At 45.0% G+C, this 14,902-nt stretch overlaps 1 protein-coding gene across 1 annotated transcript in view; it reads right to left on the minus strand.

Moving 5' to 3' along the window:
* tarbp1 (TAR (HIV-1) RNA binding protein 1) overlaps nt 1-14,902 on the minus strand; it is a 400,954-nt gene that overhangs the window by 93,140 nt on the left and 292,912 nt on the right. The window contains 1 exon segment of the mRNA XM_063057295.1: nt 764-888. Coding sequence (XP_062913365.1) covers nt 764-888 — 125 coding nt within the window.

Here is a 14,902-nt window from a genome sequence, read left to right on the forward strand (position 1 = left end):
TTCATTCTCACAGATGCATATAAATATAGCCAGAGGCTATATTTCATTAGGAGTTTGAGACTTGATATGTCACCAGAGACTCTAGCAAATAGTACCAATGAGAAGAAGGCATGTCCCAGATGGCGGGGGTACTTAATGATGGATGCTGCCTTTTTGAAGATTTCCTCGAAGGAGGGGAGGCACTGTGATGTACCATGGAGAGCATTCTAACTGGCTGCATCCCCATCTGGCATGGAAGCAACAATACACAGGATCAGAAAATAAACTCAGCCAGCTCCATCATGTTTACCAGCCTCCTCGCCATCAAGGCCATCTTTGAAAGATGATGCCTCAAAAAGGTGGCATCCACTATAATGGACATGCCCTCTCCTCATTGCTACCATCAGGGAACCTGAAGACACGCACTCAATGTTTTAGGAACAGCTTCTATCCCTCCACCATCAGATAACACAAATGGTCCATCAATACTACCTCACTATTTTGCTCTCTTTTTGCATTATTTATATATTTGTTGTATATTTCATTGTAACGTACATATTGCACTGTATGCCCGCCAGAAAACAACAAACTTCACCACATATGTCAGTAATATTAAACCTGATTCTGATTCTGATGGATTTTAACATTTCCAGCATCTGCAATGTCTTTGCTCCAAAGACTAGCATCTGGAATCTATTACCTTGCCCAGAATCCTGGAGTAAGGAACCACTCTTTCACTGGTCCATTGCTGATTTATGAAACTAATGGGGAGCCCTCCACTCACCTCAATGATGGTTAGCCACTGTTCTGCAGAAACACTAAGGGCTTGGAACTGCTTGTCATTCACACAATGCAAGTTGCTCACAACCAGTGCAGAGGCCCCGAATATCTCACTTGTTCGACACAAACCTGGAAAGATTGCACATAAACTATAAGCAAGGACAATTTTGAATCAAAATAATACAATCTAATAAAAATTAGCAACATTAAGCCAATTATTCAGCTGATCACATACTCACAGCAAAATAAAACAAAAATGGGGAAATAAGGAAAAATAACTATTACTTAACTCTAAGTTCAAAGCTGAAAGTAAAATCTATTATCAGAGTACATACATGTCACCACATACAACCCTGAGATTCTTTTTCTGTGAGCACACTTAGAAAATCTATAGAACAGTATCTGTAAACCAGAAACAATCTGTGCAAATGCAGATAATAATAAATAGAATAATTAGCATGAAATAACAAGATAAAAGACCCCTTAAGTGAGTGTAGCTATCCCCTTTTGTTCAAGAGCCCGATGGTTTAGGGGTAGTAACTGTTCTTGAACCTGGTGCTGTGAGTTCTGAGGCACATGTACTTGCTACCTGATGTCGGCACTGGATGCCACTGGGTGGTGAGGATCTTTGATGATGGATGCTGCTTTTCAATGGCAACATTTCATTTAGATGTGCTCAATGGTTGGGAAGGTTTTACTGTGATGTACTGGGCCGAATCCACTACCTTTTGTAGGAGTTTTTACACAAATGCATTGATATTCCCACAACAGACCATAATGCAGCCAGTGAGTACACTTTCCACCACACATCTATGGAAGTTTGACAAGAATTTTGATGACATGCCGAATCTCGGCAGATTCCTGAGGAAGTAAAGCTGTTGTCATGCTTTCTTCATAATAATATTTATAAGATGGGTCCAGTACAGGTCCGCTGAGATATTGACACCCAGAAATTTAGTTACTGACCCTCTCTACCTCTGAATCTTCAATGATTACTGGCTCATGGACCTCTAGTTTTCCCCTCCTTATGTCTACTATCAGTTCCTTCGAATTTTACTGACATTGAGTGAGAGGTTGTTGTTATTACACCACTCAGCCAAATTTTCAATCTCCCTCCTGTATGCTGATTTGTCACCACCTTCAACACAGTCCACAACAATGGTGTCAGCAAATTTGTACATGGTGTTTGGAGCTGTACTCAGCCATAAGGGTAAAGTGAATAGAGCAGGGGCTAAGTACACATCCCTGTGGTGTTCCTGCGCTGATGGAGATTGTGGACGAGATGTTTTTGCCAACCCAAACTGACTGGGGTCTACAAGTGAGGAAATCCAGGATCCAATTCCACAAGGGCTATTGTGCCCCAGGTCCTGGAGTTTACTTATTATTTTTGTGGAGATGGAGCAGACCTGGTTTGCCATTCAGACAGGAGATGGTATGCTTCAACACCAGCAGTTCAGTAACACTATGACCGCTTTGATTACTTTGCACTAAAATGAATTGTTTTTGTAAAATTGGTAATAATTTATGTTTCCCCTGTGAATGTTGCTGCAAGTGTTTCTCATTGCACTTGTACAGTAAAGTCGACTTTGATTTGGACCAAAGGAAACTATTTTCTGCACCCTAACATCATGAAGGAAAACTGAAAAGAGAAACATATTGTGTGCAGCCCCTTTGAGGAACTCTGGAGTTACAACTGTAGTAAAGATAAACCAACCAAGTTAACTCAGCCTAATTACAGGAGAATTTACAATAACCAATTAATCTACTAGGCGGTAAGCCTTTGGACTGTGGAAGGAAACCGGAGAATCCGGGAAAAACACATGCATTCCCAAGAGAAGATTTATAAACTCCTTACAGATGATGTTGGAATTGAACTTGAACTCCAACCTCTATGCTATCAAGGCACCCACTCTATTCTTAGTACAGATTTTGTGTATATGACAAAGTTATCACCTCAAATACATCAACATCGCAAAGGTAACACTTAAATTTAATAATGTCAAAATCAATTACTATTCAAATTCAACAAAGACTATGTAATATTAAATCTGATAAAATGAGCTAACTGAACTGTGGCAAAACATAATGAAACGTGGGAAATCAATTCCAGAGGCCTCTACAAGTATTCGATGAGGAACTGTCCGCTATATCTGGAATACCACCAGGAAAAGCAAGATATAACTTGTGTTGTACAATACAAAATAGGTCTTAACCTATAGATAGAGTGATTTGACATACAAACAACATTCACTCTAATTTTTTCTTACATCTGGTCAGACCAACCATTGCTCTGAGCAGGAAATTTTTAAAACTGCATAGCACTTTAAATATCTTTTATAATATGCATACTATGAATATTTAGAATGAAAACTGAAAAGATCCTATACTTTTGATGACAAAGTCATAGAGTCATAGTAAAGTAGAGCACAGAAACAAGCTCGTTGGTCCATCTAGTCCCTGCCAAACCATTTAAACAGCTTACATCCATCAACCTGCACCAGGACCATAGCCTTCCACACCCCTACTACCAATAAACCCATCCAAACTTCTCAAACGTTGAAATCAAGCTCATGTGCACCACTTGCACAGCAGCTTGTTCCATACTCTCACGACCCTCTGAGTGAGGAAGTTTCCCATCATGTTCTCCTTAAACTTTTCACCTTCTACCCATAACCCATGACTTCTAGTTGTAGTCCCACCCAACCTCAGAGGTAAAAGCCTGCTTGCATTTACCCTATTGATACTCCTCACAATCTTTTATATTTCTATCAAATCTCCTTCCAACATTCTGCGTTCCAAGGAATAGAGCTCTAAACTAATCAATCTTTCCTTGTAACTCATGTCTTCCACACCCCGCAACATCTTTGTCAATTTTCTCAGTACTCTTTCAACCTTACTTACATATTTTCTGTAGTAGGTGACTAAACTACACACAATACTCCAACTTGGGCCTCACCAATGTCTTATACAACTTCAACATAACATCCAATCTCCTGTACTCAATGCTTTGATTTATGAAGGCTTTCTTTACAACCCTATCTACCTGTGACACCACTTTCAATGAACTATGGACCTGTACTCCCAGATCCCTTTGTGCTACTGCACCCCTCAGTGCCTTATTGTTCACTGTGTAAGACCTACCCTCGTTGGTCTTACCAAGGTACAACACCTCACACTTGCCTGTATTAAATTTCATCTGGCATTTTCAACCCATTTTTCCAACTATTTCAGATCCCGTTGCAAGATCTGATAATCTTGCTGTCCACTGACAGCACTGGATACTGCAAAGGCAATGAGCGCAGAAAAAATCCCGGCAATAGTCCTGAAGACTTGTGCTCCAGAACTTGCCACGCCACTACCCATGCTGTTCCAGTACAGCTACAACATCGGCATCTACCCAGCAACGTGGAAAATTGCCCAGGTATGTCCTGTACACAAGAAACAGGACAAGTCCAACCCAGCCAATTACTGCCCGATCAGCATACTCTCAATCGCAAAGTAATGGAAGTAATAACATTTGAGCTATCCTAGTGCCAGGAATTGACGGTCTCCAACAAGAGAGGCTCTAATCATCATCCCTTGACATTCAGTGGCATCACCATCACTGCATCCCCTATCAATATCCTGGGGGTTACCATGGACAGGAAACTGAACTGGTCTAGCCATTTAAACACCGAGGCTACCAGATCAGGTCAAAGGCTAGATATCCTGCGGTGTGTACATAAGAACATAAGAAATAGGAGCAGGAGTAGGTCATCCGGCCCATCAAGCCTGCCCCGCCATTCAATTAGATCATGGCTGATCTGTCCATAAACTCAGTTCCATCTATCTACTGTGACGAGAATACACATAAAATTAAGATGTTTGCTGGCCTGGGTTAGCATCAGTGGCATCAGCAGTTGGTCTGCCACCTGTCCTCAGGGGAAGGAGAGATAAGGAACAATGAAGCAGCATCTGGAGATGTGTAATGAAGGGACAGGAGAGAGAGCTGTCTAGAGCGGCTCCCCCTTTGAACCCTGAACTGTTTGAAGTGATGGACAGGCGATACCCCAGCAGGGGGATAAAAAGGGACAGGTTCGCTAAGGCAGGACACACACGACACCCGAGGTAACAAGACCCTGGAAGCAGTGCGCCTCTCACGAGTTGGTGGGAAGAACCGGACCTTAAACGCACAGGGTGGAAAGGTACGATCAGCGGGAACCCGGTGTGTGTCCACCCTCGCTTGGGTGCCAGGTTCACTGCAGAGGATCGACCGCATCTGGAGGAGGGGTCACAGTCGGTGACCTCAGGTGACATCACAAAGGACCCGCTCGAAAGCTGCTTGTGAGCAATATCGCCGGTCTGTGAGTGGAAGCCGTTTCTGAATGATCAGTCGTTCTCGTTCTCTCTCTCCCTCCCCCCACGTTGTCCATCGCCATGGCAACGATTGCTGCGAACTGAACTAAATTGGACTGAACTTTTGTGTCACTTTGAAATTTGGTCATTTACCCCTAGACAACGATAGAGCTTGATTGATGCTGTTATCTTAATTCTGTGCACATGTGTGTTTATCATTGCTGAACTGTTGCATTTATTATCCTTTCGATCACTGTGTTGCTTGTTTCTTTAATAAAACTTTCTTAGTTCTAGTAATCCAGACTCCAACTGAGTGATCCATTTCTGCTGGTTTGGCAACCCAGTTACGGGGTACGTAACACTACCTTTTCCCCAAAACCCTTAATTCCCCTACTACATAAAAATCAATCTAACTGTATCTTAAATATATTTAGTGAAGAAGCCTCAACTGCTTCCCTGGGCAGAGAATTCCACAGATTCATCACCCTCTGGGAAAAACTGTTTCTCCTCATCTCCGTCCTAAATCTTCTCCCCTGAATCTTGAGGCAATGTCCCCTAGTTCTAGTCTCACCTACCAATGGAAACAACTTTCCTACTTCTATCTTATCTATCCTTTCAAAATTTTGTATGTTTCTATAAGATCCCCTCTCATTCTTCTGAACTCCAGAGAGTATAGTCCCAGGCGACTCAATCTCTCCTCATAAATTAACCCCTTCATCCTTGGAATTAACCTGGTGAACCTCCTCTGTACTGCCTCCAAAGCCAGTATATCCTTCCTCAAGTATGGAGACCAGAACTGCACACAATACTCCAGGTGCAGCCTCACCAGTACCCTGTATAGTTGCAGCATGACCTCTCTGCACTTGAATTCAATCCCTCTAGCAATGATGGCCAACATTCCATTTGCCTTCTTAATAACCTGTTGTACCTGCAAGCCAACTTTTTGCGATTCATGCACAAGCACTCCCAAGTCCCTCTACACAACAGCATGCTGCAATCTTTCACCATTTAAACAGTAATCTGCTCTTCTATTATTTCTTCCGAAGTGGATGGTCTCGCATTTACCAACGTTGTATTCCATCTGCCAGACCTTGGCCCACTCACTTAACCTATCTATATCCCTCTACAGACTCTCCATATCCTCTGTAGAATTTGCTTTTCCACTCAGTTTAGTGTCATCAGCAAATTTTGCTACGCTACACTCAGTCCCCTTTTCCAAATCATCAATGTAAACAGTATACAGCTGCGGGCCCAGCACCGACCCCTGCGGCAGCCCACTCACCACTGACTGCCAACCAGAGAAACACCCATTTATACCAACTCTCTGCCTTCTGTTGGTTAACTAATCCACTACCCATGCCAATACACTTCCTCCGACTCCATGCGTCCGTATCTTATTTATAAGAATCTGGTGCGGCACCTTATCGAACGCCTTCTGGAAATCCAAGTATACGACATCCACCTGTTCCCCTCTATCCACTGCACTCATTATGTCCTCAAAGAACTCCAGTAAGTTTGTCAAACAGGACCTGCCCTTTCTGAATCCATGCTGCGTCCGTCTAATGGAACCACTCCTTTCTAAATGTTTCACTATTTCTTCCCTAATGACAGCTTCAAGCATTTTCCCAACTACAGACTACAGGTGTAACTCACCTCTTGACTCCCCAAAGCCTGTCCACCATCTACAAGGCTCGGGTCAGGAGTGTAACGGAATACTCATCACTCGCCTGGATGAGTGCAGCTCCATTTACACTCCATTTACACAGAAGCTTGACACCATCCAGTACAAGGCAGTCCACTTGATTGGTACCCCTTCCACAAGCATCCAATCCCTCCACCATCGACAAAGAGTTGCAGCAGTGTGTATTATCTGTAAGATACACTGCGACAACACACCAAAGTTCCGAAGGCAGTACCTTCCAGACCCACAACCACTACCGTCTAGAAGGACAAGAACAGCAGATACCTGGGAACACCACCACTTGGAAATCCCCCTCCAAGTCACTCACCATCCTGATTTGGAAACATAAAACCATTCCTTCATTGTCACTGGGTCAAGATCATGTAATTCCCTCCCTAACAGCACTGTGGGTGTACCTACACCTCAGGGACTACAGCAGTTCACGAAGGCAGCTCATCACCACCTTCTCAAGGGCAACTAGGGATGGGCAATAAATGCTGGCAACACCCACATCCCAGAAATGAATAAATTAAAAAAAAACTACACCCCCAATCTTGGTGTCATTTGCAAATCTGCTGATCTAGTTAACCACATTATCATCCAGATAGTTAATATAGATGAGAAACAACAATAGACCCAGCATCAATCCCAGCAGCACTCCACTAATCACAGGTCTCCAGTCAGAGACACAGCCATCAAATACCACCTAATGGAATCTCCCACAAAGCCAGTGTCTAATCCAATTTACTACCTCAACTTGAATGCCGAGTGATTGAACCTTCCTGACCAACCTCCCATGCAGAACCCTGTCAACTGCCTTGTCTTTGTCAACTTTCCTGGTAACTTCCTCGAAAATCTCTGATTTCATTTATTAATGGAAGAGTATAATCTCCAAGTTTGCGGATGACACGAAGCTGGGCGGCAGTGTTAGCTGTGAGGAGGATGCTGAGAGGATGCAGGGTGACTTGGATAGGTTGGGTGAGTGGGCAAATTCATGGCAGATGCAATTTAATGTGGATAAATGTGAAGTTATCCACTTTGGTGGCAAGAACAGGAAAACAGATTATTATCTGAATGGTGGCCGATTAAGAAAAGGAGAGGTGCAACGAGACCTGGGTGTCATTATACACCAGTCATTGAAAGTGGGCATGCAGGTACAGCAGGCGGTGAAAAAGGCGAATGGTATGCTGGCATTTATAGCAAGAGGATTCGAGTACAGGAACAGGGAGGTACTACTGCAGTTGTACAAGGCCTTGGTGAGACCACACCTGGAGTATTGTGTGCAGTTTTGGTCCCCTAATCTGAGGAAAGACATCTTTGCCATAGAGGGAGTACAAAGAAGGTTCACCAGATTGATTCCTGGGATGGCAGGACTTTCATATGAAGAAAGACTGGATGAACTAGGCTTGTACTTGTTGGAATTTAGAAGATTGAGGGGGGATCTGATTGAAACGTATAAAATCCTAAAGGGATTGGACAGGCTAGATGCAGGAAGATTGTTCCCTATGTTGGGGAAGTCCAGAACGAGGGGTCACAGTTTGAGGATAAAGGCGAAGCCTTTTAGGACTGAGATTAGGAAAACCTTCTTCACACAGAGAGTGGTGAATCTGTGGAATTCTCTGCCACAGGAAACAGTTGAGGTCAGTTCATTGGCTATATTTAAGAGGGAGTTAGATATGGCCCTTGTGGCTAGGGGGATCAGAGGGTATGGAGGGAAGGCTGGTACAGGGTTGAGTTGGATGATCAGCCATGATCATAATAAATGGCGGTGCAGGCTCGAAGGGCCGAATGGCCTACTCCTGCACCTATTTTCTATGTTTTCTATAATGAAATACAGTACAACAAAGAAAATCTTTCACCTTTTGTAAACTTTTTCTCATTTGTCTGTATTCCAGCTGCGCAGCAGCAAAAGCTATGTGTGTGGGAGCATTGCAGTTACTGTGTGGCTGTGAACTTATGCAGTTTAGAGGGAACAGTAGATACAAAACTAGGTTTTAGTTGCCTATTTCATGTGCGAAAACAGTAACTTCTGAACCATGTGGTCACAAGGAATATCGCTAATTAAAAATGCAACATAATAAACATACACTTACACTTTAGTAACAGTTGATGCTTTGATTATACAGTATATGCTTATCAAAACTAAGATAACAGAAAAACAGATATAGATCATTAAAATATTGATTTTAGACTACAGAAGGAGTCATTAGCTACTTGGTCTCTGCTTTCTGTTTAATTAGCATATCTCTTGAATTTATAGGTTTGTAGAAATAGCACATACCGTCTTTTAACCTTGGCAGCATTTATGCTGGGGCTCAAAACTAAACGTGGCTGGACCATAAAACATAGGAGAAACATCGGGCCATTTGGCCGATCGTGTCTGCTCCTCCATTCCTTCATGGCTGATTTATAACCCCTCTCAAACCCAATCTCCTGCCTTCTCCCTGTAATTTTTGACACCCTACTAATCAAAACCCTATCAACTCCCACTTTAAATGTTTAAACATTTGCATGGTGTCCGGCATAGGTATGTTCCTTTGAAGCAGGGAAAGGATGGTAGGGTAAAAGAACCATAGTGTACAAACGATGTGGAAAATTAAGTGAAGAAGAAAAGCTTACGAAAGATTCAAGAAACGGTGCTGATAGAGTTTTAGATAATTACAAGGTTGCCAGGAAGGAGCTTAAGAATGAAATTAGGAGAGCTAGAAGGGACCATGAGAAGGCCTTGGCCAGCAGGATTAAGGAAAACCCCAAGGCATTCTACATGTATGTGAAGAGAAAGAGAATGAGCCGTGTGAGAATAGGACCAATCAGGTGCAATAGTGGAAATATGTGCATGGAGTCGGAGGAGGTAACGGAGGTATATCGTGAATACTTTGCTTCAGTATTCACCAGGGAAAAGGACCTTGCTGACTGTGGGGATGAGTAACAGCAGACTGAAACGATTGAGCAAATAGACATCAAGAAAGACGATGTGCTGGAGCTTTTGAAAAGCTTTAAGTTAGATAAGCGAGCAACACACACAAAATGCTGGAAGAACTCAGCAGGCCAGGCAGCATCTACAGTAAAAAGTACAGTCAACATTTCGGTCTTGTTTGTGAAGTTAGATAAGTCACCAGGACCAGGCTACTGTGGGAAGTGAGGGAGGAGAATGATGAGCCTCTGGCATTGATCTTTGCATCATCAGTAGGAAGGGAGAAGTACTGGAGGATTGGAGGGTTGCAAATGTCATTCCCTTATTCAAGAAAGGGAGTAGAGATAACCCGGGAAATTATAGACCAGCGCGTCTTACTTCAGTGGTTGGTAAGTTGATGGAGAAGATCCTGACAGGCAGGATTTATAAGTATTTGGAGAGACATAATGTGATTAGGGATAGTCAGCATGGCTTTATCAAAGGCAGGTAGTGCCTTACAAGCCTGATTGAATTTTTGAGAATGTGACTAAACACATTGATGAAGGTAGAGCAGTATATAGATTTCAGTAAGGCATCTGAGAAGGTTCCCCATGCAGGGCTCATTTAGAAATTAAGGAGGCATGGGATCCAAGGAGACCTTCCTTTGTGAATCCAGAATTGTCTTGCCCACAGAAGGCAAAGGATGGTTGTAGACGGGTCATGTTCTGCAGGGGGGCGGTGACCAGTGGTGTTCCACAGGGATCTGCTCTGGGACCTTCCACTTTGTGGTTTTTATAAATGACCTGGATGAAGAAGTAGAAGGGTGGGTTAGTAAGTTTTCTGATAACACAAAAGGTTGGGGGTGTTGTGGATAGTCTGAAGGGTCGTCAGAAGTTACCGCGGGACATTGATAGGATTCAGAACAGGGCTAAGAAGAGGTGGATGGACTTCGACCCAGATAAGTGTGAAGTGGTTCAATTTTGATAGGTCAAATTTAAAGACAGAGTATAATATTAATGGCAAGATTCTTGGCAGTGTGGAGGATCAGTGAGATCTTGGGATCCATGTCCATAGGACACTCAAAGCTGCTGCGTAGGTTGACAGTGTTGTTAAGAAGGTGCATAGTGTGTTGGCATCTATCAACTGTGGGACTGAGTTTAAGAGCTGTGAGGTAATGTTACAGCTATATAAGACCTTGGTCAGAACCCATTTGGAGTACTGTGTTCAGTTCTGGTCACCTCACTACAGGAAGGACGTGGATACTATAGAGAGAGTGCAGAGGAACTTTACAAGGATGTTGCCTGTATTGGGGAGCATTAGATTCTGTGACGAGAATACACATAAAATTAAGATGTTTGCTGGCCTGGGTTAGCATCAGTGGCATCAGCAGTTGGTCTGCCACCTGCCCTCAGGGGAAGGAGAGATAAGGAACAATGGAGCAGCGTCTGGAGATGTGTAGTGAAGGGACGTGGGAGAAAGAGAGCTGTCTGGAGCGGCTCCCCCTTTGAACCCTGAACTGTTTGAAGTGGTGGACGGGCGATGCCCCAGCAAGGGGATAAAAAGGGACAGGTTCGCTAAGGCAGGACACACGCCACCCAAGGTAACGAGACCCTGGAAGCGGTGCGCCTCTCACGAGTGGGTGAGAAGTACCAGACAACGACCAGGGTGGAAAGGTACGATCAGCGGGAACCCGGTGTGTGTCCGCCCTTGCCTGGGTGCCGGGTTCGCTGCAGAGGATCGACCACATCTGGAGGAGGGGTCACAGTCGGTGACCTCAGGTGACATCACCAAGGACCCGCCCAAAAGTTGCTTGTGAGCAATCTCGCCGGTCTGTGAGTGAAGCCGTTCTGAATGATCAGTTGTTCCTGTTCTATCTCTCTCTTCCCCCACGTTGTCCATCGCCATGGCAACGATTACTGCGAACTGAACTGGACTGAACTTTGAGTCATTTTGAAATTTGGTCATTTACCCGTAGACAACAATCGAGCTTGATTGATGCTGTTATCTTAATTCTGTGCACATGAGTGGTTATCATTGCTGAACTGTTGCATTTATTATCCTTTCGATTACTGTGTTGCTTATTTCTTTAATAAAACTTTCTTAGTTCTAGTACTCCAGACTCCAACTGAGTGATCCATTTCTGCTGGTTTGGCAACCCAGTTACGGGGTACGTAACATAAGTGGGGTTCTCGTCCGCGATTTTGAACGCTAAGTTTGGGACGGAGTAAATTCATTGGGTTAAAATTCCCGAAAGAAAGAAAAGACAAACAGCAGAAATGGAGGCTGAGGAATTTATAAAGGCACCGACCTTGGAGGCATCAGAGAATGCCAGGAAATCGGAATTGATAGCTGTGGCCAAACGGTTGAATCTTGCTAAGGTGAAGTCGACAATGAGGAGAGAGGAGATACACAGAGCTATTGTAGAGCACTATGTATCTAAAGGTGTGTTTCCCCAAGGTGAGCTGGGGGTGGTGTCTATTGAAAAACCTGCTGGAGACGCGGTACAGGTACAGCTTGAAAAACTGAGACTCGAGCACGAGTTCCGGGTACGACAGTTGGAAAGAGAAGAGAAAGAGAGAGAGAGACAGTTAGAGAGAGAGGAGAAGGAGAGACAATGGGAGCAAGAAGAGAGAGGGAAACAGAGGGAAAGGGAATTTGAGCTGGAGAAGTTAAAGATAAGGGCCGAGCAGGGGCTCGTGCCGAACCAAGGTGGAGGGTTCCGGGCGACCCAGGAGGTTAGGCTGGTTCCCCCATTTGACGATACCGACGTGGATCGGTACTTTCTCCACTTCGAAAAAGTGGCTATAAGTCAGGACTGGCCGAGGGATAAGTGGGTTGTTTTACTTCAGAGTGTACTGAAAGGGAAGGCCCAAGAAGCTTACTCAGCTTTGTCCGCGGAAGATGCCCAGAGGTATGAGGTGGTGAAAGAGGCCATCCTCAGGATTTATGAGTTGGTCCCGGAGGCATACCGGCAGAGGTTCCGGAATGCGAGGAAGCAGTGGGACCGCACGTATTTGGAGTTTGCCCGTGAGATGCAAACATATTGTGAGCGTTGGTGCGCCTCGAAGGGGGTAGAGGGGGATTATGACAGACTGCTACAACTGATCCTGATTGAGCAGTTTAAAGGTTGTGTCCCTGAGGGTATGAGACCCTACCTCGATGAGAAAGAGGCAGCCACGTTAGCCGCAACTGCTAAGTTAGCGGATGAGTATGCGTTGACGCATAAAATGAAGTTTGCCCCGAGTAAAGGCTACCAGAAGGGTAGTCAGGACGGCGGGGAGAGTCCGCCGGAAAAGTCAGAAAGTAAGCCGGGGACTAGTGAAAAGGATAAGGTAGACCGGGAGCAGTCTGGTCGGAAGTCTCCTGGGGTCGTCTGTTATAATTGTGGGAAAGTCGGACACTTTGCGTCCAGGTGCTTTGCCCCAAAGAAGGAGACGGGAAAAGGAAAAACGGCAATGTTGAATGGCTGTATTGAGCTGTTAAGCGAACCGCTAGGGAAGGACAGGTCTGAAAAAGTCCAGGAAGGGCGCGAGAGGTTTATCTCGGCCGGATTGGTGTCAGTGAAGGAGAGGTTAAAACCAGTTCCAGTGCGGATCTGGAGAGACACGGGAGCGTGTCAGTCACTAATACTGAAGAGTGTATTAGAGTTTAGCTCAGAGACCCAGACTGGGGAGGTAGAGGTCAAAGGTGTTGGGGAAGGGACAGAGTCAGTCCCTTTGCACCAGATACACTTACAGAGCAACCTGGTCTCTGGACTAGTCACGATCGGGGTGAGGTCCGAATTACCGATGAAAGACGTGGAAGTCTTGCTCGGTAATGACCTCGCCGGGGGAATCGTGTTCCCCGCCGTGAGGCTGACAAGTCAGCCTGCCAGCATGGAGGCCCCGCCCGTGGACTCGCAGGTTTATCCCGTTTGCGCAGTAACTCGGCGGATGGCGAGGAAAGCTGCAGAGGCCGACATGAATTTAGCTGAAACATTTCTGCCAACCTTGTATGAGACGGGGTGTAGTGAGACAAGAGGTAGTGAGGGAGCTGGGACGGATGTAGCAGTAGCCAGGAAAGAATTTGTGCAGACGCAGGAGCGAGGCGAGGGGCTGATGGTTTTTGCCGAGACAGCTCTCTCTGACACAGCCTTGACAAGGGAACTAGTAGGCTATTGTGCGGATGAGGAAGTGCTAAGGAAGAAAGGGAAATCAAGGACAGTATCCGCAGATGAGGAGTGGGGGGTGGTGCAAAAGAGTTATGGGGATGAGGTTTTTAACATGGCCCACGAGGTACCCCCCGGTGGAAATTTTGCGGTGCTGGAGGAAACAGTTGGTGGAATCATGAAAGAGATTTACCGGCTGCCCAGGGGGAAGAATGTTATTGATCATGACCGACGCGAACTGAGACTGTCACCGGCTTTTGATATGCTAACAAACCTAGTCGGTGTTAGCGTGGAAATCAATGAAGCTAGGGGCCCCCTGATAAGAGGAAAAAACCATTTTGAAAAGATTAGGATGGGATCGGTCAGATGGGAGAAGGCTATTGTTTTGGCCAGGTCTACTGATAAGGTCTCTCCCTTAATCCCCGAACAAAGCGAATCTTCAGAAGAAGTAATTAAACGACTCGCACCTGTGTGTTTGATTGTCCCGAGGAAATGCAAAGAACTGGAACGTTGGGTTATGTCTGTTACAATGGGGCAGCCTAGTAAAGAACACTCATATATATTGAGTAATTCAGTGACTAAAGGGCTGATGAACACAGAGGTGTGTATTGGCAATTTAATACGGCTGTCTGAAGCCAGTTTGATAGTGAACCTTGAAAAAAATGAATTCGGCCACACGAGGGTCACTTACCTGGGAATTGTGGTGACACAGGGGCAGCTGGCAGTGATGCAAGCTACAGTGCAGGCTATCGCTGACCTCCCAACCCCGACAGACAAGAGGGCCCTTAGAAGGCTCTTGGAGATGGTGAGGTACTGCAGGAAGTTTTGCAATAACTCTGCGGTCAATACCCGTCCCCCTCCTACTAAGCCCTTGCGAGAGAAAACTGAGTCGGTATGGGACGACCCTTGTTATTGTGGTCCGGGACAAAACCAAATGAGAGGTTACACTGGTCGCAATTCATCAGTGTTTTTGGCCACTATGAAGTTTGCTGAGTTGGAGCCTGGTCTAAGGAATTATTAATAACACGTGTAAAAGGAACAGAAAATGTGATGACTGTCTGTCAAGGTGTGGACAGCTTCAAACTCG

The sequence above is a fragment of the Mobula hypostoma genome, chromosome 8 (assembly GCF_963921235.1).
Source record: "Mobula hypostoma chromosome 8, sMobHyp1.1, whole genome shotgun sequence".
Taxonomy (NCBI): domain Eukaryota; kingdom Metazoa; phylum Chordata; class Chondrichthyes; order Myliobatiformes; family Myliobatidae; genus Mobula; species Mobula hypostoma.